Genomic DNA, 20,462 nt, shown 5'->3' on the forward strand with positions numbered 1-20,462 from the left:
TTTCCAGGTGCTTCTTTCCGTGCATCTGCGGCCGCTCTTGAGCCTGCGAACCAGGGACGGCTCCGTGCATCAGCGAAGAGCGCACCCGAATGAGCTTGGCCGTTGGCCCAGAGGTGATGCGGGTGGTGACAGCAACATCGGCCTGCCATCCTATGCGGGCCAAGCGACCCGCCTCCGAAATTCACGTGTAGGTCTCCATCGACAGCATCCAACGGACGGGTGGTCGACAGGCGGTAGAGACAGCCCTGCAGACAACGCAAGCCGCAACCCCGCTTACCACACAAAACGGGTGCTGGCTAACGACGTGGCGAGGGGTGGGTGGTGATGGATAAGAAAAGGCGCACCCCGCGCTGTCGTCCAACCCCCCCCCCTCCACACACCACCAAGAAAAACGAAACAGCAATTCAGCAAAAGTGGACTACACACTTCAGCTTCCCCTCCCCCCCCTCTTGACTGCCTGGCAACGTGCAGCATGTCGATGAAACCCTCATCGAATCATCGACGTTCCTCTTCCGTTTCCCCATTCTTCTCTGATGCCACATTAGCGCGGGGCAGCAGACCGTCATGTAAGCACCTAGAAAGACAGCGACACGTGCGGTTGGTCATACGCGGGCTATCTGCGCACCTCTTCACCTCCCTGGTACGAAACCCTCGCCGATCATGACGTTTTCAAGTAGAGCGAATGGCCCACTGCTTGTGCCGCCATCGAATTTCTCCATGGTGGAGGATGGCGTCTACCGCAGCGCCTACCCAACGGAGGAAAATGTGCTTTACCTGCGCCACATCGGCATTACGAATCTTGTGCTTCTCTCTATTGAGCAGCTGCCGGGCCCGGTGAAGCGGTTGCTCGGATCGGAGGTTACCGGGAAGGCCGCCACCAACTGCCTCACGCGTGGCCCCATTCGCATTATTAATATTGTGGACATGCGCACCTGGCGCGCGGATGGGGTGAATAGTGGTGACGACTTTAGCCCCCGCGACGTGACCCGTGCGTTGGACTTTGCAGTGGACCGGCGATGGCATCCGGTGCTCTTCGCTTGCCCTCTCGGCGAGCTACAAACGAACGTGCTGATCGGGTGCATGAGGCGCTACCAACACTGGGCCCTCTCGGCCATCTTCAGCGAGTGTGAACTCTACACGAGCGTGTGCCGCACTCTGCGGCAGTCGATACTGCTCTTCATTGAGTCCTGGGACCCCGCCAATCACCCCGTTAGTGCGGTGAATATTCAGTACCGTAATCGCAAAATGGCGCTGCGGGAGCGCTTGCGTGCGCACCAGGATCGCCGAAAGCACCGGCACGCTGCCGCGTTCGACCACGACCGCGACAGAACGAGCGAATCCGACTCCTTCGAAGACTCCGCGGGGGAGGTGGAGCAGGAGGCACCGCTGAGCGTCATGAGCGACCTACTTGACCAAAACTCCGCAGACGGCCAGCACAGCAGCACCGTTTCGTCCACACAGTGGACCTTTAGTGAGGTGAGTGTAAGATCGACGTCGCTGCCGATGAAAGTGAAGGTGCCGAACCCAGACGCCGCTTTCATCTCGACAAGTGGACAACGCCCGCCAATGATGATGCGGCGGGCGGCTGCCGCTGCCGCGGCGGCGCGACTCCGCGAGCAGCAGGACCAGCAGCTTCACAAAAAAGCGTCAGCGAGTGAAGCAGACGAGCAGGCGAGTGTTGTGCAGATGGAGGAGGGCAAGGTGGCCGGCGTGATCTGGGCAGAGTGGTACCTGGAAGCCCTTCGTGCCGCTGAGGAACTGAAGGCCTGCACATACAGCTCGCCGTGCATGTCCTACAGTGGTGCCGATGCGTGCTTCGGAGCCGAGCTTCCACCACCGCATGTGCTCTATGCCGGCGTGCGCAATCCGCCCGCGCTCGATGCCCGCTCCACCTTCACCAAGGAGTCCATCGTCGAGGAAGATGATGACTAGGGCGCGTCGTGTGTGGGGGGGGGTGGCGAGGGGGGCAGTTGTCTCTCTCTGTCTCTCCCGATCTTCCTCGTGTGTGTGCTGCCCTGCGCGCAGCGTCGTCATTCTGAGTGTGCTGCAGGAGATAGAAAACGTGGTGGGGAGAGTGGGACGTTACCGCTACTCTTTTCTATCGTCGTCCTCTCGCTGCAGGCACGCACGGAGGGCGACCCTCGGGCTCCGCTTGTTGTTCTACTCCGTCCCCTGCCGCGTGTGGGCCGTGTGTCGGCTTTTTCCAACAGGTTTAGGTATTTCTGCGTGCACCTCCTTTTCAACTCTCCGGCTGTCCTGAGGCATACCGGGTGTGAGCGTCCGAGCTGCCACCATGGACCAAAAAAAAAAAACAGCAACGAAAAAGAAAAACATACAGCGCAGTCGTAAAGGACGTGTGACAGGGTGTCTTGTGAACATCTTCCTCGCGAACCGCAAGTAGAGCCCTCCTCCCTCACACTCACTTCCTGATCTCTCTTTCTTCAGTGTATACCACTCTGATGTGAAGTGTGCTGTGTATCGTGCCGCGTGCATATTATTATTTTTTTTTCGTTATTCTGCAGTTGTATATGCTCAGAGCATGCGTCACGGCTTTCATTCCTTTGCCTGCTGTGTATCGTACGCACGAACACTCACACACACACACACATACACACGAGCGCAAAGGCATGGCCTCTCCTGAGGCTGGGGTGGGGTGGAGGAGATGCTTCGCTCGTGGGGCCTCAGTCGCTTTGCGCGCTACACGAATGCGTCAGCATTTTATGCGCGTCGTTCTCAGAGCTGCGCCAACCGTCTCCGCTCGTCTCTCACCCTCTTCTCCCTCGTACGCTTCCACTTGGCTGCTATTTCTTGTAGTCTTTCCCCGGGGACTAGCTGCCTGTCGTGCTCGCGCTCTCACTGATGGTGCCGCAGCGTCGCCGTCCTGTGTAAAATAGAAAACGCAAAGGAGCTTCTACCGCATTCCCACTCCCTTCCCCAGTGCGTCGATAGCCAGGCACTTGCCTCAAAGCTTTCCGGCTGTTGACGTCGCCGGGCGGGTACACGCAGGAGCGGACACAGACACACACCCACATAAACGCTCATACAGCGGCAGTGACGCCGGACGTCTCTTCTCTGAGACTGACTCGTGCTGTCCGCCCCTTCTTCTTTCCTTTTGTCTCTCCGCTTGCTGGTTTCTGCGTAGTTGTCGCGGACGGGGTGGGGCTGCTGGTCGGAGGTGGCCCAACGACGCTAAAGCTTGTCGATTGAGACGCGTCGTCGAGCCAGAGGCCGCTGTGCCGTTGCTGTGGCCGCTTTTATGCGTCTTTCCCGCATACCCGCATACACGTACACAATACACCAGACGTGAAGGGAGTTTGCAGTCGGCGCGCGCGGGCGCTTTTGTTGTTTACGTGTGTGTGTGTGTGTTTGTGTGTGTGTGTTCTTTTTTTTCATTTCCTTTTTGGTGGTGGTGTATGCGTTCGTTTCTTTTTTTTTCCCCGTTAAGTGTGTGCGAATGTGTTGCAGGGAGGGAGGGCTGGCAAAGGAAGAGCGAACAGTAATCGGGTGGGTATCCACAACGGCAGCGAAACAACAGGAAAACGGAGAAAAAGAAGACGCCTGGCGCCACCGTTTTCGCAGCAGAACTGCTGAACTCTTCGCTCCAGGCAGTGCGATTGCGTACTCATACTCGGAGGCGGCGCGCAGTTCAGGTGGGCTCCCCCTCCCCTTAGCCCGTATTACCACCATCCCACAGCGTGCGTTCATTCGAACTTCTTTTGCTATTGTGGTCTCTGCTGAAGTCTGTCACTGAGCTCATTCGGGGAGCTGAGGTGCTGGAGTGCGGCTCTTGTTGCTTCACAGATAATTGGATTGAGGGCGCAAGAAACATGCGTGCGAAGCGGCCGCTCCGCAAGTCGGGGCTGTACTTCGACCTGGCCGGGCTCATGGATCACGCAGCCCCTGAGTTGCAGGTGCAGCAGAAGAATGAGCAGGAGCTCAACAAGTTCTTCATCGACGTGGATGACAATATTGTTTCACCAATGATCACGACAGGCCCGAGCTTTCGCACGACGAACACGGCGGGTCCGTCGAGCAACAACTCCACGGTCGAATCGACGGCAAGGGAGATGGCAGGCATCGGCGGCAACGCGTCGGTGGAGAAGAGGACGATGGTGTCCCCGCAAAACGAGGCCAAGTTCATTCACGTCAATGACACCAACATCTTCGTACTGATTGACGGCATCTCAATGTTTGTGGAAGGAAAGAGCACGTTCACCGGGACAGAGGACGCACGCCTGCTGGTAGAACGACTGCGGCAGAAGAAACTCGCCCGTTCCGTGGACACGGTTCAGGAGGCAATCTTGAACATTCAAATGTCGGCTGACCACTGCGGCCGCAAAGAAACAGCACCAGTGGTATCTGCCGTCCCCTCCGGCTCCCCTGTTGTGCCAGCAAAGGCATCGCTAGGGCAGTCCACAGCGAACACTCTCCGAATGAGCGCGCCGCCGCTTCAGAGCGCCGTCGCCCCAACTGCGGTACCTGTGCCGCTGCCGCCCCCAAAGCCGGTCCCCATCGCGAATCCGTGGGCGTCGCTGTTTGAAGACGCCAAGGTGCCTCCTGGCTCGCCTCTGTTTCGCTCCTTCAAGGCCAAGTCTCTAGGCAGCACCAGCAGCTACGGCTTTCCTCCTGTGCACAGCACGCAGCTGTGTGAGAGCGCCGAAACGGGTGCCACGTTGTCCTCGCCTGCGACGACGATTTCGCCTGTGACGGTGACCACCCCGACATCAGCGTTGTCGCCCACCAATGGCTTCAACGCCTCTAGCCGTCTCACACACTCCGTCAGCTTCTCCAGTCTGCGTCATCAGGACAGCTCGTCCTCCCTCCTGTCAACAACCTCGGGCGCCGGTCACCGCCACGGCGGGCACGCCAGCCGCGGCGCAGCGGCGCGGCGGGCAAAGCAAATTGCGGCGGAGGAGATCGGCCACAGCAACTGCTCGCTTGACATGGATGAGGTGGTGGTTGAGGTGATGATTGGCAAAGGCACTCAGGGAACGGTGTTCCGAGTCCGCTTGGATGGCAAGCTGTACGCTCTCAAGTGCATGAACATTGACGAGGCGATGAACGCGACGAACGACGTGGAGCGGCAGGGGTACAAGAAAGGGCTCGTGAAGGAGTTGACCATGATCACTCTGCAACGATCGCGTCCACCGCCGGCTTACCTCATGCAAATGTTCAACGCAGTGGCGTCGCTCGATGCAGAGAAGAAGCAGCTGAGCATCCTGATGGAGCTGATGTCCTTCACAGTGGAGAACATTCAGCAGATGGTCTCTCGCATCCCTAGCGAGGAGTTGATGCGGGTCACTCAGTCGACGTTTCGAAACTACATGTCGGGCGACCCGTCAGCGCAGCAGGCAATGAGGGAGTGTTGCAAGGACCAGCTGCTTTATGGGTCTCCACGGCATGCTCTGGGCCGCAGCACATACAAGGAGCCGGCCACATGGGAAAAGAACGTGAAGCGTGAGACACCGATGCCGGAGGTGCTACTCTCAATGCTGGCTCGGGACGTGTTGATGGGTCTGAACGAGCTGCACACCGACTACTCCATCATTCATTGCGATCTAAAGCCGGCCAACGTGATGCTCTGCTGTGATCAGCAGAAGTTCAAACTTGCCGACTTCGGCTGCGGCTCTGTGATGGAGGACCGGCAGCACGTCGAGCGGCGAGGCATCGACCTCGGCACAATACTGTACAAGGCACCAGAGCGGTTCGCAGCGAACATTTTACACCGCATCGCCGACATCGACGACGGCGGCACCGGCGAGGCGGTGGTGTTCACGGCCAAGGCGGACGTGTGGTCCCTGGGCATCATGCTCATGGAGTTGGCGGCTGGTATTCACCCATGCGATCAGTTCAAGTCTGATTTCTGGAACTACGGCACCATGTTGAAGCTCTCCAAGATGACCAAACCGCTCAACTGGTCAGAGTCGTTTTACGACTTTATTCTCCGCAGCGTTTGTGTCGATGTGTCACTGCGATGGTCTGTGCAGCAGCTCTTGAAACACCCGTTTGTCATCAAGTTCAATCACGTGCCGCGCGAGAAGCTGAAGCAGTTCGTGCAGCGCCTGGAGGCCGACAGCAAGACGTTCCACAAGCGCCAGCAGAGCGAGTTGCTCAAGGAGCAGATCCTGCTCAGCACGACGCGTCGGCACAAAGACACGTTCCAACTTCAGAGCAGGAAGGTGTGGTCGACGTACACCGCTTACCTGAAGCAGGCGCCGCCCACCAAGGACCAAACCATGTTCCCGGAGCTGCGTCACACGTAGCGAGGGCGAACTGGGTGGTTTGCGGTACGGGTGTGAGGCGCTGCTGGGGCGGTCGCATGGGGGCCTCTGTCTCTTGGTGTGATGGTGCACCTGAGGCACTGGAGAGTGTGCGTGTGCGCATGTTTGGTGGCGGTGGGGAGGTGGATCGTAGTGGAGGAAGGCAGTGCATGCGAGGCATACACTCAGTAGTTTTCACTTGCCGAGAGGCTTCTTCGCTGCCGTTACCTTTTTTCCCCGTTGTGGTGCGTCCGCTCAGGGGTCGGATCTACCTCCTGCCCCCTCTCCGCCTTCTCTTGTGTGTTTCCTTTCCATTTGCTCCTGATGAAGCGCGTCGGCGGAGGGGAGAAGCGCACGTACACGCCCACATACTTGAATGGCAAAGAATGCGAAGGGCCTCGGGGCTGCCAAGGCGGGTGGTTATTCCCGCTGTGTGTGTGTGTGTGTGTGCGTATGCGGGTGGCGGCACTGGTCTTGACCCCGAGTCAACGACAAATAGGAGAGGGGGCGATCATGATACAACGGCGGCACTCGTTGCGCCAGCGGCGGCTGCCCTTGTCCTACCTCGGGTCAGCGGGTCTTTGCATGGATGCGCGGCTGCCCTTCGACACTATTCTTTCCCTCTCAATTGTATGCCGCTGCTACCTCTATCTTTCTGTCGCTTCGTTGCCGACTCTCGACGATGGCAATGATTGCCATCGCGGGAAACTGCACAACAAGGGAAGGCGCTGACGACAGCGCAGGCATATACACATCCAAGAAGACGACATGAATCGACCTGGGAAAAAATGCAGAAACCCATCATGATCGTTGGGACGAGCGCGCCACGCCGCCGCGAGATTGCGCAGCGCCACTTCGGTGCCACCTACGACCTGGTGTACCTATCACCTGATATAGACGAGAAACAAATCCGCGATTCGGACCCTTTTACCCTGACGCGTGCGATTGCGCAAGCGAAGATGGACGAGCTTCGAGTCAAGGTGGCTCGCGACGCAGCGCTGCAGGACCGTGTTGCTAAGCGGCCGGGCAGCGTCGCTATTACCTTTGACCAGGTTGTCGACTACCACGGCGAGATTCGCGAAAAGCCCGCGTCTGAGCAGCAAGCTGCGGCCTTCATACATGCATACTCGAACGACAATCTGGGCACTGTCATGACGACCGTCTTGTACGATTTCGGGACGGGGAAGCAGGTATCGATGCCCAATACAACCCTCACATTTTACGGCGAGATCCCGGATGAGACCGTGGCGCGTGTTGTCGAGCGCGGCGCTTGCCTGCGCACCGCAGGTGGCTTTGTGGTGGAGGATGTGGACATGAAGCGGTGCGAGATCAAGATAGACCCTGGGACCGAGGAGGAGGTCTGCGGCTTTTGCGAGAAGTCTGTTCGTGCTCTACTGGAGGGCGTGCAGAGGCCGTGGGTACAAAGCGACCACTGCAGCGATGGAAAAAGGTGAGGGGTGAGGGTTATGGGCACGCAATGTCGAGGCGGAGGCAAAGGTACTCCGCAGCGGCCTGCGGGGCGCTCCCACACGCTCTCTGCGACTCCACACCACCCCACGTATCCGTCACGGAAACGTGTATCGTCCCTTGCTGTTCTTCGTGTTGTTTTGGGGGAAGAAGCGATTCCGCGCGCTCTGGCTCGTTCCCGTAGCATGCGCTAGGACCGGTTTTGACTGCCGCCAGATGACCGGGAAAGGGCGAAGACCAAAAGGAGGCACAACAAACAAGAATCACAACCGACGTGCTAATCGGAGCTAAAGCTGGGGCAGGCGTGCTGTGAAGTACACGCTTATGCCCACGTTGTACGCGTGGGAACGCCTGATGCGGCCATCCTATCCCCCTCCTTTTCTGCGTTCATAGCCCACGCAATTCATCAGATCGAATCTAGAGGGCTGTTGATGGTCTTGGTTCTTCTCGCGTGCATGTTGCAACTTGCCATTTTACTTTTCGGTGTCCTGTGTGTTCGGTAAGCGATGACGCTCGCCGTTTCTCAACCCTTCTCCACCCCATCCCTCCGTCTGCCTATCACCGCGGTTGTTGCTGCTGTTGGCGAGCCGAGGTGCACCGCAGAGTTGCAACGCAAGCGCAACGCTACGCAAGTATGCAGCTGCGGCAGCTCAGCTTTTCTTCCTCCTCCTTCCATCACAAGTATAAACTGGCGCGAGGGCGTCTTTTTTGCTTCGTTGTACCCCTTCCCCCTCTTTTGTCTAGCATGAACTCGCTGCTGAAAACATTTCGCAATGTTGTGGAGCTCGGCGAGGAGGAGTCGCCAGGGGCGTTCGCACCATCGCAGCACGGCAACGTAGACGAGCAATCTAATCCAGAGGTGCTGAGACAGCATATCTCCACCCTCAGCCGGAAACTGGCCCGCCAGGTGCAGCTCTACGAGGAGCTGAGGGGGGAAAGCATCTCCGTCGAAAAAGAACTCACGCGTATGCGCCTCCGCTTCGCCGCCGCGCGGAAGCTGTGGGAGTCCACAAACACGAGTCTCGAACATTCGATTCAGAACCTAGTCGAGCACCGGCTCTTCGGCGCCGCTTCTACCGCCCCTGCTAGGCCTAGCACGGCGTTTGGCAGCAGCTCGGGCAAGGTTTCGCCCAACCTTGCGGACACCCCCTTGCTTGATGCCACCTACGTTGCCTCTCTGCGTGAGCAGATTCAGCGACTGAAGGAAATGGTGATGCGGAGCGGCGAGGAGCGGAGTCAGCTGCAAAGTGAGAAGCAATACGAAGAGGTGCAGCGAGTGCTGCGTGCAAGCGGCTTGACCGCCTCGCACCTTGATGCGCAGGTGCGTGCGGCGGTGCAGAAGCTGGTAGCGCAGTGGGGTGACGAGCGGGCCTACTACGAGTCGCTTATTGAGAGTCTTGAGCAGAACGCTGCAAAACATGCTGAGCGAGAGGCGTTGTTGAGTGGCTGTGTAAAGCAGGAGCAGGAACGCCGTGCAGAGGCAACAGCGCCGAATTCCGCTGCGGAGTCTGACGAACTGCGACGACTTCGCGAGGAGCTCGAGCAGTGGAAACGTGGAGAGCGCACCGTCATGGAGAATGTCTCGGGGGATCCGCACCGGTTCTCTCAAACAGCGAGTCCGATCTCCGCAAACGCTACTCAGCACCCAGCCAACGAGGACGTCAGCGACGCCAGTCCGCTGCCGCACGTCGCCAAAGATAGGCACTTCCTCGTTTCGTTCGAAACCGCAGGTGCGCACGATGTCACCGGCGCACCACTTCAAGGAGACGCGGCACTCGGGTTTGTCGTCGGTGACCGCGCACTGGCAGAGAAACTGGAGCTTCTGAGCCGGGACTGCAGTGCACGCGAGGAGGCACTCGATAACCTTTACCGTGACAACCGAAGCCTACAAGAGGTGGAGCTGCGGCACTGTCAAAAGAAGATGGATGAGCTTGCGCAGCAGCTGTCGTGTGAGCAGTACCGTGCAAGGCAACTGGAAGACGAGAAGCGGCGAAGTGCCGTTAGCGAAGAGAAGCTGCGTGAGCAGGTCACGCAACTGCGGCAGGCTGTGAACGCTGCAGCTGCCGGCCAGGCGTCCCTCGTGGCACCGAGCGGGCTGAGCACAGGCATATCTATTACCCTAGCAGCCCCGGTACATGTGAGGCTGCCTCTCAACGCCTCCATACTAGAGCAGAGCGTCCCATACGAGAAGGCCGCCACCTGGAAAGACTGTGCGCGAGGGGCAGCGCGGTGGTGGAAGGAGTTGAGGCTGAACACAGTCCCACTTCGATGCTCTCAGGTGCACAACGCCAAGAGTGCAGCACGCGCCCAAGGAAGCGGGGTGCTGCGACGAGGCCCACGAGCGCCGCTTATGCTTGGCGGCATTTTCGTCACCCTTATGTTCATTTATCTGCTCTTCCTGTGCGTGGATTCCGCCCGCGCGGTCAGGCGCGCCCGTTATACAGCATAGCGAATCACGCGGCACAATGTTTTTTTTTGTTGTTTCTACTTCCTTCCTGCATCCTACTTGACCACCCGCCTATGTGCATCTGCGCGTGTGTGGGGGTTTGTGTGTTTGCGCGCCACGAGACGGTCGGGTTTGAGTGTGTCGAACTAGATCGGCTCTCAGCCCTCTGCTCCATGATCTCTATTTCTGTCTCTTTCGCGGCGTTGTTTTCGTCCCGGATGGCAGAGGGAAGGAGAGGGCAACACCTCTGTGCGTCGCATCTCAGCGTTTCGTACCGCTGCTCGTTCTGGAAAAGCCAGGCAGCACCCTTCCCCGCTAGCCCTTGCCCCTGCCGAGCCACCTGTGGTTAGGAGAGGGTGAAGCCAGAGCCGCTTTACTGCTAACGGGTGTCGGCGGCGCCCGGTCCTGGGCGGCGCTGCGTCGGAGCGGCCCGAGACGGTGCGAGCACGCTTGTGCCACCTATATGGTGGGCGAAGTGCCAACGTGACTCGGGCGCATCCCGCCCCACGGTCCTCACACGGTCTACCGGTGCGGGGAGCCTGAGTGTGACCGCGAGAGAGGTGCGCCAGGTGGCGACCGGCATGGCGGGAGCCGCGGGTGTGAGGCAGCCTGCGGAGCGGAGGTGGGGATGGTGAGCCGAGGTCGGCGCAGAGGCCGCGTGCTCAGCTCGCTGAGCCGGTGCGTTGCTGTCACGCGCGTCCATGGTTGCGTCGGCACATACGCGATCGCGTCTGTGACAGACCGGTGGGTAGCGTGGCGTGCGACTCACGTGCTATGGCAGCTAAATGGAGGAGCTGTACGAAGCGTTTTGTTGCCGTGGTTTGCGTCGCGCCAAACGACCTCATTCTTTATCCGTAGCCTCTCTCAGCATATACTTGCCGTGCTTCCTTATTGTTTCTTTCGCGGTGTTTGTGATGGGGAGGTGCGCCCTGCAGGTGGTTGTGTCTTACGTGTTGAACCTTACGCGCCGTTCTCTGTGCATGCGTGTGCATCCGCCAGGAGGCGAGCCTGCCTCAGGTGTGTTTGTATGTGATTGTCCTTATCTTTTGCATGTGCATTGGAAGCTGCTTCGCTGCTTTCCTCAGCTCTCCTGCTCCTATGCCGATATACTTGTCGCTTGTGAGGAGGGGCTTCTTTGTTCTCCGCTATCTGTTCGCCGTGCCGAGTTCAGTCACGTAGAGCCGGCGCGTGCTTTCTGTAGGCCGTTGATGTGTCTCCTGGCAGTCGCGGCATTCTTCGAATGCAAGCCCTTTTTTCTCACGACATACCCGAGTCTCTGCCATCACGGGACGATGCTGTTCCGAAACGTCCAGGTGAGCGCGGCGCTGGCGTGCCTCGGCGCACGTCTTTTGCTGTGCATGCTGTACCCTCCTCCACCCCCGTGGCCCTCCATGGCACGCTTTTCGTGTTGGTCGTCCTCGCTCGCCCTCACTTCGCACGTTTTCCTCTTCGTTTGCGTTTCGCACACCAAATGTGCCGGCCGGTCCGGCACAACAAAAGCGCATCGGCGCACACAACGCCCACCACACGGGTGTACCGCACCGCCACCACCACTCCATATATATCACCCCGGAGGAAGCGAGAAGACGTGCAACGAAAGGAGTGAGCGGGATGTTTGTCGGCGCAAGCGTCACTCGAACACACTCCTGTACGCATACCAACCACTAGGCAACCGAAGACAAATCGACGCTCCGACTGTGTGCGCGGCTGTTATACTGTCTCTCGGTAGGTATAGGTCAACGACATTAACGACGCGTGTGCCTGGAGAGCAGCGTCAGCAATGGTTCTCGTGCTCGTCGTGGGTGACACGTGGGTGCCGCAGCGGGCCAGTGGCGTCCCGGAGGTGTTTTGCAAGATGTTCTCGCCTGGCCGCATTCACAAGTTGTTGATCACGGGTGGCGTCGGCAGCAAGGAAATGTACGACTACTTGCGCACAATTGCCCCAGAGGTGCACTGTGTGACGAGCAGCGTCGACCGGCAATGGGCAGATCACATGCCCGAGAGCGTCGTACTGACGGTTGAAGGCCTCAAGCTCGGGCTCATTCATGGCCACCAAGTACCAGTGGGAGACAAGGACTCGCTCGCGGCCGTGCAGCGGGAGCTGGATGTGGACGTGCTGGTGTCAGGCTCTACACACCAGTCGAAGTACTTCGAGTTTGATTCCCACCTCTTTGTCAACCCAGGCTCTCTTAGCGGCGCGGACACAGAGTACGACGTGAACGTTGTGCCCTCCTTCATGCTGTTGGACATCCAAGACAAGTCGGTGGTCACCTTCATTTACCAGTTTCACCCGGAGGACGAGACCGGCGGCGGCGGCACCGCTACCGAGGACTTGGCAGCGGCTGGGATGGTGCCTGGCCTCAGGATCAAGAAGAAGGAATGGGCTAAGGAGTGACCCTCCTGCGCGTTTGCAATTCAGCGTTTGATGCGGCTCTCTCCCTCCTCCTCCTCCTTTGTGGCCTGGTGCTCGGCCCTCGGCCCCGCTCTGAGTTTGTCATTTCCATTTCGTTCTATGACATGTCTGTGCGGGCAGAGAGCACGTTTCTTGTGCTGTAGTGCTTCAGTCATCAGCGGGGAGAAGGTGCGAAGGTGATATCTGGCGTGCCCTGGAGTTGGTCGCCTCGTGGAGTCGTCAGGTCTTTAGGAGGCTCCGACTTGTGGTTGAGCGCGTGTCTGTCTGTGCGTGATGCGCAGCGGAGCCAATACAGGGCACCTCCTCGCCTTTACTGTCTTCCCTGTCTGGAAGCCACCTTGGCAGCGTTCTATTTTGTTGTTGCTTGGATTCGATCCCTGTCTGTGCTCCGTTCCTTCACGTTGCCTCCTTCGCTCTCGGTTGCTTCCCCGTCCCCTCTACCACTATCTTGTGCTTTGTATCCTCTGGCTATTCTTGTGGTGCTTCTCCACCCTCTTCAACGTTTGGTGACGGCGATGGGTTGCGGTTCATTCGGTTCTCTGCGAATCAGCGTCAACCACTCGTGCGGCTAGCCGATGGCCGCCGCCTTGTCCCCGAAAAGCTTCTGCCGCCTCTGTCTGTGGTCACCAGAGAATGAAAGTCCAGGGTGCGAATAAAACGACGGGAGACGGTTGAGCGACCTTCGGTACCGTAGCAGCATGTGGGAGTTGTACTGACGGTGCCACAGTCTGGTGAGTTCACAACAGTCGAGTGCGCGTGTGGGCGAGAGAGCAGCTCTGTGACCGCACGTCTCTGTCTCGGTTCAAAAAGGGCGCTTCGTGATTTGCACCCATGTACCACACCCCATCTGCCCACACTCACAAGCACTTCATCAAGCACCACCGACTCCGTATGTATGTGCCGCGCCGTCCCCTGCGCAAGAACCCTGCAACGACGCAGCGCTCTTGCTGCTCATCTTCCTTAGTGTTCCACCTTCGCCCTCCTTTCATCTGTCTCCTCGCCCGTCTCGTTTCCTTTCCACACCGTTACGTCTACCGACGCCTTGCACGAACTCTATATCGGCGCGTCCCCGCACATATTCTTCTATGTGTGATCTTGCCGCCCTCCCCCCTCCCTCCCGTCCTTCCTCTCCCCCCCCCGCTTTCTTTATTCGTCGATCGCTGGCAAAGAGTGTCTTTTCAGTGCAGCTGACTGCCACGCCAGACGAGAGTCCCTGTAACACCGGACGCCCTCCCTCACGTGTTGCCCGTGCAGAACACCGCCCGCCACAGAAAAGCCCCCTCCCTCCCCCCAAACAAAAAAACGGAAGACTCGCACCTTTCACTGGAGACACGTTTGAGGCGTTTGGCTTACTTCATTGTGTCCTCTTCGTTTTAGATTTCTCTGAGCCACGCGTTGTGCTTGTTGCGGCCGCTCTCGTCCTGCTGTCGTGCAAACACAGCGACACAGCGTGGCCTCGTCACCACACCTTGTCGTTTGGGAACGGCAGAGGCTTATTTTCCCCTCCCTCAGCCACACCGCTACCGAGCTCCGATGACGGAGATCACGTACAGCTACTCGCGGCTGGCCCGCGAATTTGGCCGCATGCCGGAGTTTCAGGCGAACGACAGCGAAATCATTGCCGACATTGCACCGAATGAGGTGGTCAAGGACACTTTCACATCGCAGAACCCCAGGGAGAGCCAGGTGCAGAATGTGCCGCAACTGTCCGAGGCGAGTACGAATACCGAATCGGTGCGCATCAAAAATCACGCACAATTTCACGGTGAGGGTGGCTGGCCGCACGCCGTTGACCCGACCGAGTTCGAGGAGAAGATGAAGTATTGCAAGAAAGTGGAGCGGGAGGAAGTCTACCTGCAGACGTGCGCGCGACTCGCCGAGCAGTGTGTCGAGTGCTGCGTGAAACAGAACACGGCAATGGACATATACGGCCACTACTTCCCCGAAGCTCTGCCTGATGAGGAGGAGACGATGGGGCCTGCGTCGCTGAAGGTCTGGGCGGTGCTGAAGGATCCATCCGAAGAGAAACGCACGGCGGCGGCTCTCTCGTGGCAGAACGAGGGCCGCCGGATTGCCGTGGCCTATTCACGACTCAAGTTCCAGAGCCAGACGCCGACGATGAGCACGAACTCGCACATTTGGGACATAATGAACCACAACGAACCTGTCGAGACGCTCGTCACGCCGTCGCCACTGTGCAGCATCGAGTACTACTCAAAGGATCCTCACCTGATCGCGGGTGGGAGCTGGAACGGTGTCGTGCAGTTCTGGGACACCCGCCAGCCGAACCGACCGGCCGCCCGCTCCCTCATCGAGGAGAGCCACAAGGATCCGGTATGGGCCCTGAAGTGGCTGCAGAGCAAGTCTGGCGAGCTACTCTCCGTCTCCACGGACGGAAACGTCTTTGTGTGGGACTGCCGTCTGCCGGAGAAGCCGATGACAATCCATTCCATTGCCGAGGACAACTTAGTGCTGCATCCCCGCAGCAACGACGGCGGCGCCCGAGGCGTCCTCGGCGGCCTGTGCCTTGACTACGACCCGCAGGTGGGTGGACCAGCCAAGTACATGATCGGCACTGAGCAGGGTACGATCTTGTCCTGCAATCGCAAGGGCAAGACCCAGCACGAGAAGCTACTGCCGAACACCTTCAACGGTCACCACGGGCCGGTCTACAGCGTGCAGCGCAACCCCGTCTTCTCCAAGTACTTCCTCACCGTCGGCGATTGGACGGCGCGCTTGTGGTTCGAGGACTTCAAGTTCACGCCCATGTTTAGCACCTTCTACCACAAGGCATACTTGACCTGTGGTATGTGGCACACGGTGCGGCCCGGCGTCTTTTTCACGACTCGCATGGACGGGTACGTGGATGTGTGGGATTTGATGCTGCGCCAGACCACGCCCTCCGTGTCCTTCCAGGTGTCCGACTATGCCTTGCACACCATCAAGCCCTCGCAGAACGGCAACTACGTCGCCACTGGCGGCATCGACGGCAATGTGTCGCTGATAGAGCTGTCTCCGTCGCTGTGCACGCTGGCGCCCGATGAGAAGAATGTCATCGGCACTCTTTTGGAGAACGAAAGCCTGCGGGACAAGAATCTTGATCGCGCCATGAAGGAGAGGCGTGCAGTGGAGCGTCAGCGTCAGCGTCGCACCACGCACCTCTCCGCGATCACCCGAACGCCGACGACCGAGGAAGCCGCGCTGGACGACGTTGCCGCGAAATATATTGAGAAGGTGAACGCCGAGAAGGCCGAGGACATCCACACCCGCGAAGAAACTGATGCTCTGCGACTTAAGGCCCTGGAGGACCTGGAGGACGGCATAGATCTCTACGACTAGTCTGCTGGTATTGCCCGACCAGCTTGTCTTGTGGTTGCTGTTGCCCGCCCAGGCTAGGATAAGCAGACGCCATAGCGGGTTGAGCCACTGGTGCGGGGGTGCTGGCTGCTGGTGAGATAAACACCGGAGACTGCCCTGCTGAAAGTGAAATGACCTCTCTCTTTGTGTTGCTTTTCCCATTTTGGAGTCAGCCCCCGCTCCTTTGCTGCTGCGCAGGAGCGGCGACACTGTTTTGTGTGCTGGTTCGTGATTGAAACCCCGGCTGCGCTGCTTGTGGAAGTCTTGTTTTGCTGGTTAGGAGGCGCCTCTGTGTCCTATTGTCTTGGCTGGGCCACTCGGCACACAGTGCCGCGTCCTTTTTTTTTCATCTCCGTCCTCACTTGTTGTGTGTAGGCGTGTGCCGACTCGGCGCGAGTCTCCGTCTCTCTGTCTCTCTCTCTCTCTCCTTCTACAAGCGGACACGGCGATGTGCGTTGCTTGTTCATGTACTATACACAACGACGGGGGAATGTCAAGTGGAGTGGATGACGGTGGCAAAGAGGGCGTTCGGCAGAGGAGGTGGTGGGGGGAGGAGTGCATGTGCGGCGTCTCGGGATGCATCGACGGAAGAGGCTACGTCGTTGTGTCGCGCCCCCTCCGCCTTCTTTTTTGTTCGCCTCCCGTCAACGTTGCCTTTGTTCGTCGTCTCTCTCCTGCGGTTCTTTGAGATGTACATAGGTGGCACTGACACACAGCGATATATGGTCCCACGTAAACGCGCTCTTTCTCTTGGCGGCACACACACACACACACAATACTGATAGTGCGGTCCGCGCTGACGTGTCGGTTTGGTGCGTGTGTCGGTGTCTGGACCCTCGGCGTGCCTCCACTTCCCCCCCCCTCTCCCCTGCCGACCACCCACTCCTCATCATCTCTACATTTGTCGCAAACCCTCCCTCAACAATTTTGTTGTTTTGATGTGGATACACAATAGACACGCAAAATGAAAAAGAGACTACCGGAAGCGGGCCATCACGTGCGTCGTGTCGTTTGGTAAAAGGCGAAGCAGCTGCTGCATGGCGCGGTCGCAGCGAAGCCCACCGTGCCTGTATCCGGTAGGCCTGCACTATAGAGGCAGTGGTGCCTGTGCAGTCTGGTGAAACGTCGACGCGCGTGAGACACCAAACAAGTGCGCTCATGCTGAGTGAAGGCGTCGTGTAGGCTCCAAGGTTGCGGGAAGCAGAATGGGGTACGACTTTCGTCTCCGGCTGACCGTTATAGAGTCCCCCGTTTCCCTGCCTTGCAAAACGCGTTTGCGAAAAGCCGGTATTACTTTATCAGCGCTGTTTTCCGGTAGGGTTACCGCCCTTCTCTCCGCACCATAGTGCTGACTTGCCACTATCTCTCCATCGTCTCGTTCGGGCATGCATCCCCACCCTCTCTCCTGACGATGAACCACCGTCAAAACCAACCTGCCACCCACCGTGCTCGCACGCAATTCCGATGTGGTGGTCAGCTGTGTACGACGCTCTGTCAGACGTCCGTGCTGAAATTGTGCAGCGAGCCCTCCTCACCACTTCACGGTTGAATCGTTCGCCGTTTCGAGAACATACACAAAAATAACAAAGTACAGGCAACGCTTAGAACCTGTACCCTCTCACGGCTTTTTTTAGCAGCAATGCCGGCGCACAAGACGCTTCCCAACCTCAACCACTTCATGGAGAAGCGGATTGTGGTGAAGATACAAGGCGGCCGCTCCATCTCCGGCGTGCTGCGCGGTGTCGACGAGCACATGAGCATCGTGCTACACGACGCCATGGATGAGACCCGCAACGCAGCTGTCAGCGAGGAGGCCAGGTTGGCTCTCGGCACCACCGTGATCCGTGGCAGCGCCATCGTCGAGATCGTGAGCGCCGATGTTTGAGAAGGTCAGACAGCGTTTGTGCACCGGGACGAACTGGAGTCGCATGTAAAGGATCTTTTAGTCGTGCCGCGCCATCGGCGGAAAGAGGGCTGACGCGGCCACCGGAACAGCATGCGTTTTCTAAAATAAATGAGAAGTCGGTGTGCGCGTGTGTCTTCTTCTCTGGGTGAGTGTCGTCTATGTGGATGATGAGAGAGCTCTTTGTGTGTCTGTGTCTGTGTCTGTGTCTGTGTGTGTGCGTGTGTGTGTGTGTCTCCGTATGTCCCCGTCTCTGCGTGTCTGGTGCTTGCGCAGCGCCTTCAGCCCAACTCCTGCTCTCCCTCATCTCTCGGCCTCTTCCTACTTGCCGGTCATCTCCCTTTGCCACCGCAAGACACGGAACGGTGCGTGCCGACGCGGGTGAGGGACACGGGCTGCGCAGGCGAAAGCTGCCCGCGGATGCAATGAGACGTGACGGGACGACGTACACTCTGCAAGAAAACAGAATCCGCAATGCAGGCAACACGAATCGTCGGAGGAGATGGAAGGATCCACTCATGGCTCGACACGGAGTTCAGCAGAACGAGAGCGCGGGAGAGTCCGCGCGCCGCCTTCAGATCTCCGCGCATCCTTGTTCTGACACAAGGCTGGCGCTCGGCTCGTTGCGTGATGACCGTCACCGCGTGTCGTGCGGCGTGACAAAGTGCGCACACTCACCATTCGGATACCAAGCTCGCGAGATGCTTCACATACTCTCTGTACGTCTGCTTCCTCCGTGACGTTCCTCGTGACTGCTCTTCCCGCGTTCTTCGACACTGCTTCTACCCGCTGCTCTCTCTCTCTCTCTGTGTCTGTCTGTCTGTCTCACTTTATCAGCCGCCCACATCGACAAATCCATATCGCCGTATAGTGTCGCACGTGCCTCCACGAAGAACAGAGTTCCAGGACGTCGAGTGCACTCGTCTCATTTTGTGTTCTCTAGCTATTTTTTTGTTTCTTCTTCCTTGGGCGCTCTCCGAGTCGCTTGCCTCTTGCTCTTCTCTGTCCGTTGTACCCGCCACCGGCCAGGGATCACAAGGTGCAAGCACCAAAGGAGCCTCCGACGCCCGCGCGCCGGCAGACAGTCGATATTCTTCCCTCCTCGACTCACCAGGCTCGCAACTCTGCGCATAACATTAGCATGTAGAAACGCAAGCCCAACCACGGACCGCTGCTCTTCTCTTTCTAGTCGTCCCGTTTAGCAGTTACTCTCGTATGTGTGCCGGTCATTCTCTCGCGTCGTTCATCGCCTCACACGCTTCATCGCGTACCTGTCTCTAACGTCGGGCGCGACTCGAAGAGCGCGAACAACAACAACAACGAAAATGGCCGGCTTAGACGTTGCCTGGATCCCGTTTACGGTGATGTATTTGCTGTACCTCATCCCACCGACCCTGATGGAGGTATACTCGTACTACAGCCGTGGTGGTCTCGTCCGCTACGAGGATCTCAAGTACGATGATAGCTTCTGTCCACAGTACCAATGGAACCGCGACACGGAGGTATACTACAAGCGCTTCCTCGACCGCCCGAACAGCGAGGCCGGCAAGGCGTTCTTTTCGTGGCTGGACTGGAGTTCGGAGTCCTACGACCGTACCATTTACATCCTGCGTCGAAACTTAGCAAAGCAGGACGGCGAGGTGAGTCCCTGGTGGCGGTACATTTACGGCCCCTTCATCTTCAACTGGCCCAAGAAGACCTGGCTGCGCGGCGACGATGCCGCGTGCCGGAAGGCGCCGGCGTGGGGTGTGGGCGGCGAGGCGCGTGCCCGCAAAGAGTACGAGGAGGCTAAGGCAAAGGGCTTCAACAAGAACTATCATTACCAGATTATGCGCAAGATACGCCGTGAGCAGGCGCTGAGGGCGGCACAGGCGAAGCCGGCGATTGAGTAAAGAGGACGGAGCACCAGCCGAACATGTAATTGCTCGACCGTCTTCATGATGGCATTCTGTTTCTCTCTCTTCTAGTCGCCTGTATGTACTGTTGCCCTCCCTAATGCGAAAGCTACGTTTGTCTTCTCTTCCTGGTTCGTTTTCAAGAGTGAGGGTATGTGTGTGGCGGAGCTGTTGCGCTCGTGCGGTAGCGTCGTCTCCTTCTTCATAGCATCTGTTGTTGCTTTGTGATCGGGGCCTCTGGGACGCTGTAGCAGCCTGCTCTAGACATTCTCCGTGTGCTTGATGTGCATCCCTCTCTCTGCTCGTGAATGCTTGCTAGTTTTATTCATGCGTGTGCGCGCGCGCAACTGTGGTGGACGATGTGCGCCCTACAACAGCCCCACCCCCTCCATGTTCGTCTGCCTGCCAAGGAATGAAATAGAAACCAAACAACGAAGAGAGCATGAGATGCCAAGCGAAGCGGCGCTTACGAGCGGAGGCCTTGTGCGCACAGCCCTCCCCCCCCTCCCCAAACGCGGCTAACCCACTCTGTGCCCCTTGTTTTGAAAGCATTGACCCTCCTTGTCTCGAGTTTGCACGCGCACACACCTATTGATGTCGGTGGCTTGCTTCCAAATCCGCGGAACCAGGTCTGTAGGGCGTCGCCCGAGAATCACCGCGTCTACCTGAACACCGGTTGCTGGCACACAGTATTCTCAATGCAATCTTCCCCCTGATCCGT

At 58.3% G+C, this 20,462-nt stretch overlaps 8 protein-coding genes across 8 annotated transcripts; all 8 read left to right on the top strand.

Annotated features, from left to right (window-relative positions):
* Nucleotides 1-660: 660 nt before the first annotated feature.
* On the top strand, nucleotides 661-1,932 carry LMJF_32_1010 (conserved hypothetical protein; the record flags this gene model as incomplete). Its single annotated transcript, XM_001685365.1, has 1 exon — nucleotides 661-1,932. The coding sequence occupies one exon, from the start codon at nucleotides 661-663 to the stop codon at nucleotides 1,930-1,932; it is 1,272 nt and encodes a 423-aa protein (XP_001685417.1).
* A 1,895-nt stretch (nucleotides 1,933-3,827) lies between these two features.
* Nucleotides 3,828-6,263, top strand: LMJF_32_1020 (putative protein kinase; the record flags this gene model as incomplete). The annotated part of the gene is made up of 1 exon (XM_001685366.1): nucleotides 3,828-6,263. One exon carries the CDS (start codon nucleotides 3,828-3,830, stop codon nucleotides 6,261-6,263), a length of 2,436 nt encoding a protein of 811 aa, XP_001685418.1.
* Nucleotides 6,264-7,048: 785 nt separating this feature from the next.
* On the top strand, nucleotides 7,049-7,714 carry LMJF_32_1030 (conserved hypothetical protein; the record flags this gene model as incomplete). The annotated part of the gene is made up of 1 exon (XM_001685367.1): nucleotides 7,049-7,714. One exon carries the CDS (start codon nucleotides 7,049-7,051, stop codon nucleotides 7,712-7,714), a length of 666 nt encoding a protein of 221 aa, XP_001685419.1.
* Nucleotides 7,715-8,361: 647 nt separating this feature from the next.
* On the top strand, nucleotides 8,362-10,176 carry LMJF_32_1040 (conserved hypothetical protein; the record flags this gene model as incomplete). Its single annotated transcript, XM_001685368.1, has 1 exon — nucleotides 8,362-10,176. The coding sequence occupies one exon, from the start codon at nucleotides 8,362-8,364 to the stop codon at nucleotides 10,174-10,176; it is 1,815 nt and encodes a 604-aa protein (XP_001685420.1).
* Nucleotides 10,177-11,953: 1,777 nt separating this feature from the next.
* Nucleotides 11,954-12,568, top strand: LMJF_32_1050 (vacuolar sorting-like protein; the record flags this gene model as incomplete). Its single annotated transcript, XM_001685369.1, has 1 exon — nucleotides 11,954-12,568. One exon carries the CDS (start codon nucleotides 11,954-11,956, stop codon nucleotides 12,566-12,568), a length of 615 nt encoding a protein of 204 aa, XP_001685421.1.
* A 1,551-nt stretch (nucleotides 12,569-14,119) lies between these two features.
* Nucleotides 14,120-15,925, top strand: LMJF_32_1060 (putative dynein; the record flags this gene model as incomplete). The annotated part of the gene is made up of 1 exon (XM_001685370.1): nucleotides 14,120-15,925. One exon carries the CDS (start codon nucleotides 14,120-14,122, stop codon nucleotides 15,923-15,925), a length of 1,806 nt encoding a protein of 601 aa, XP_001685422.1.
* A 1,657-nt stretch (nucleotides 15,926-17,582) lies between these two features.
* Nucleotides 17,583-17,828, top strand: LMJF_32_1070 (putative small nuclear ribonucleoprotein; the record flags this gene model as incomplete). Its single annotated transcript, XM_001685371.1, has 1 exon — nucleotides 17,583-17,828. One exon carries the CDS (start codon nucleotides 17,583-17,585, stop codon nucleotides 17,826-17,828), a length of 246 nt encoding a protein of 81 aa, XP_001685423.1.
* A 1,343-nt stretch (nucleotides 17,829-19,171) lies between these two features.
* LMJF_32_1080 (conserved hypothetical protein) lies at nucleotides 19,172-19,738 on the top strand (the record flags this gene model as incomplete). Its single annotated transcript, XM_001685372.1, has 1 exon — nucleotides 19,172-19,738. The coding sequence occupies one exon, from the start codon at nucleotides 19,172-19,174 to the stop codon at nucleotides 19,736-19,738; it is 567 nt and encodes a 188-aa protein (XP_001685424.1).
* Between the last annotated feature and the right edge of the window lie 724 nt (nucleotides 19,739-20,462).

This window comes from Leishmania major, chromosome 32, assembly GCF_000002725.2.
Source record: "Leishmania major strain Friedlin complete genome, chromosome 32".
Lineage (NCBI taxonomy): Eukaryota > Euglenozoa > Kinetoplastea > Trypanosomatida > Trypanosomatidae > Leishmania > Leishmania major.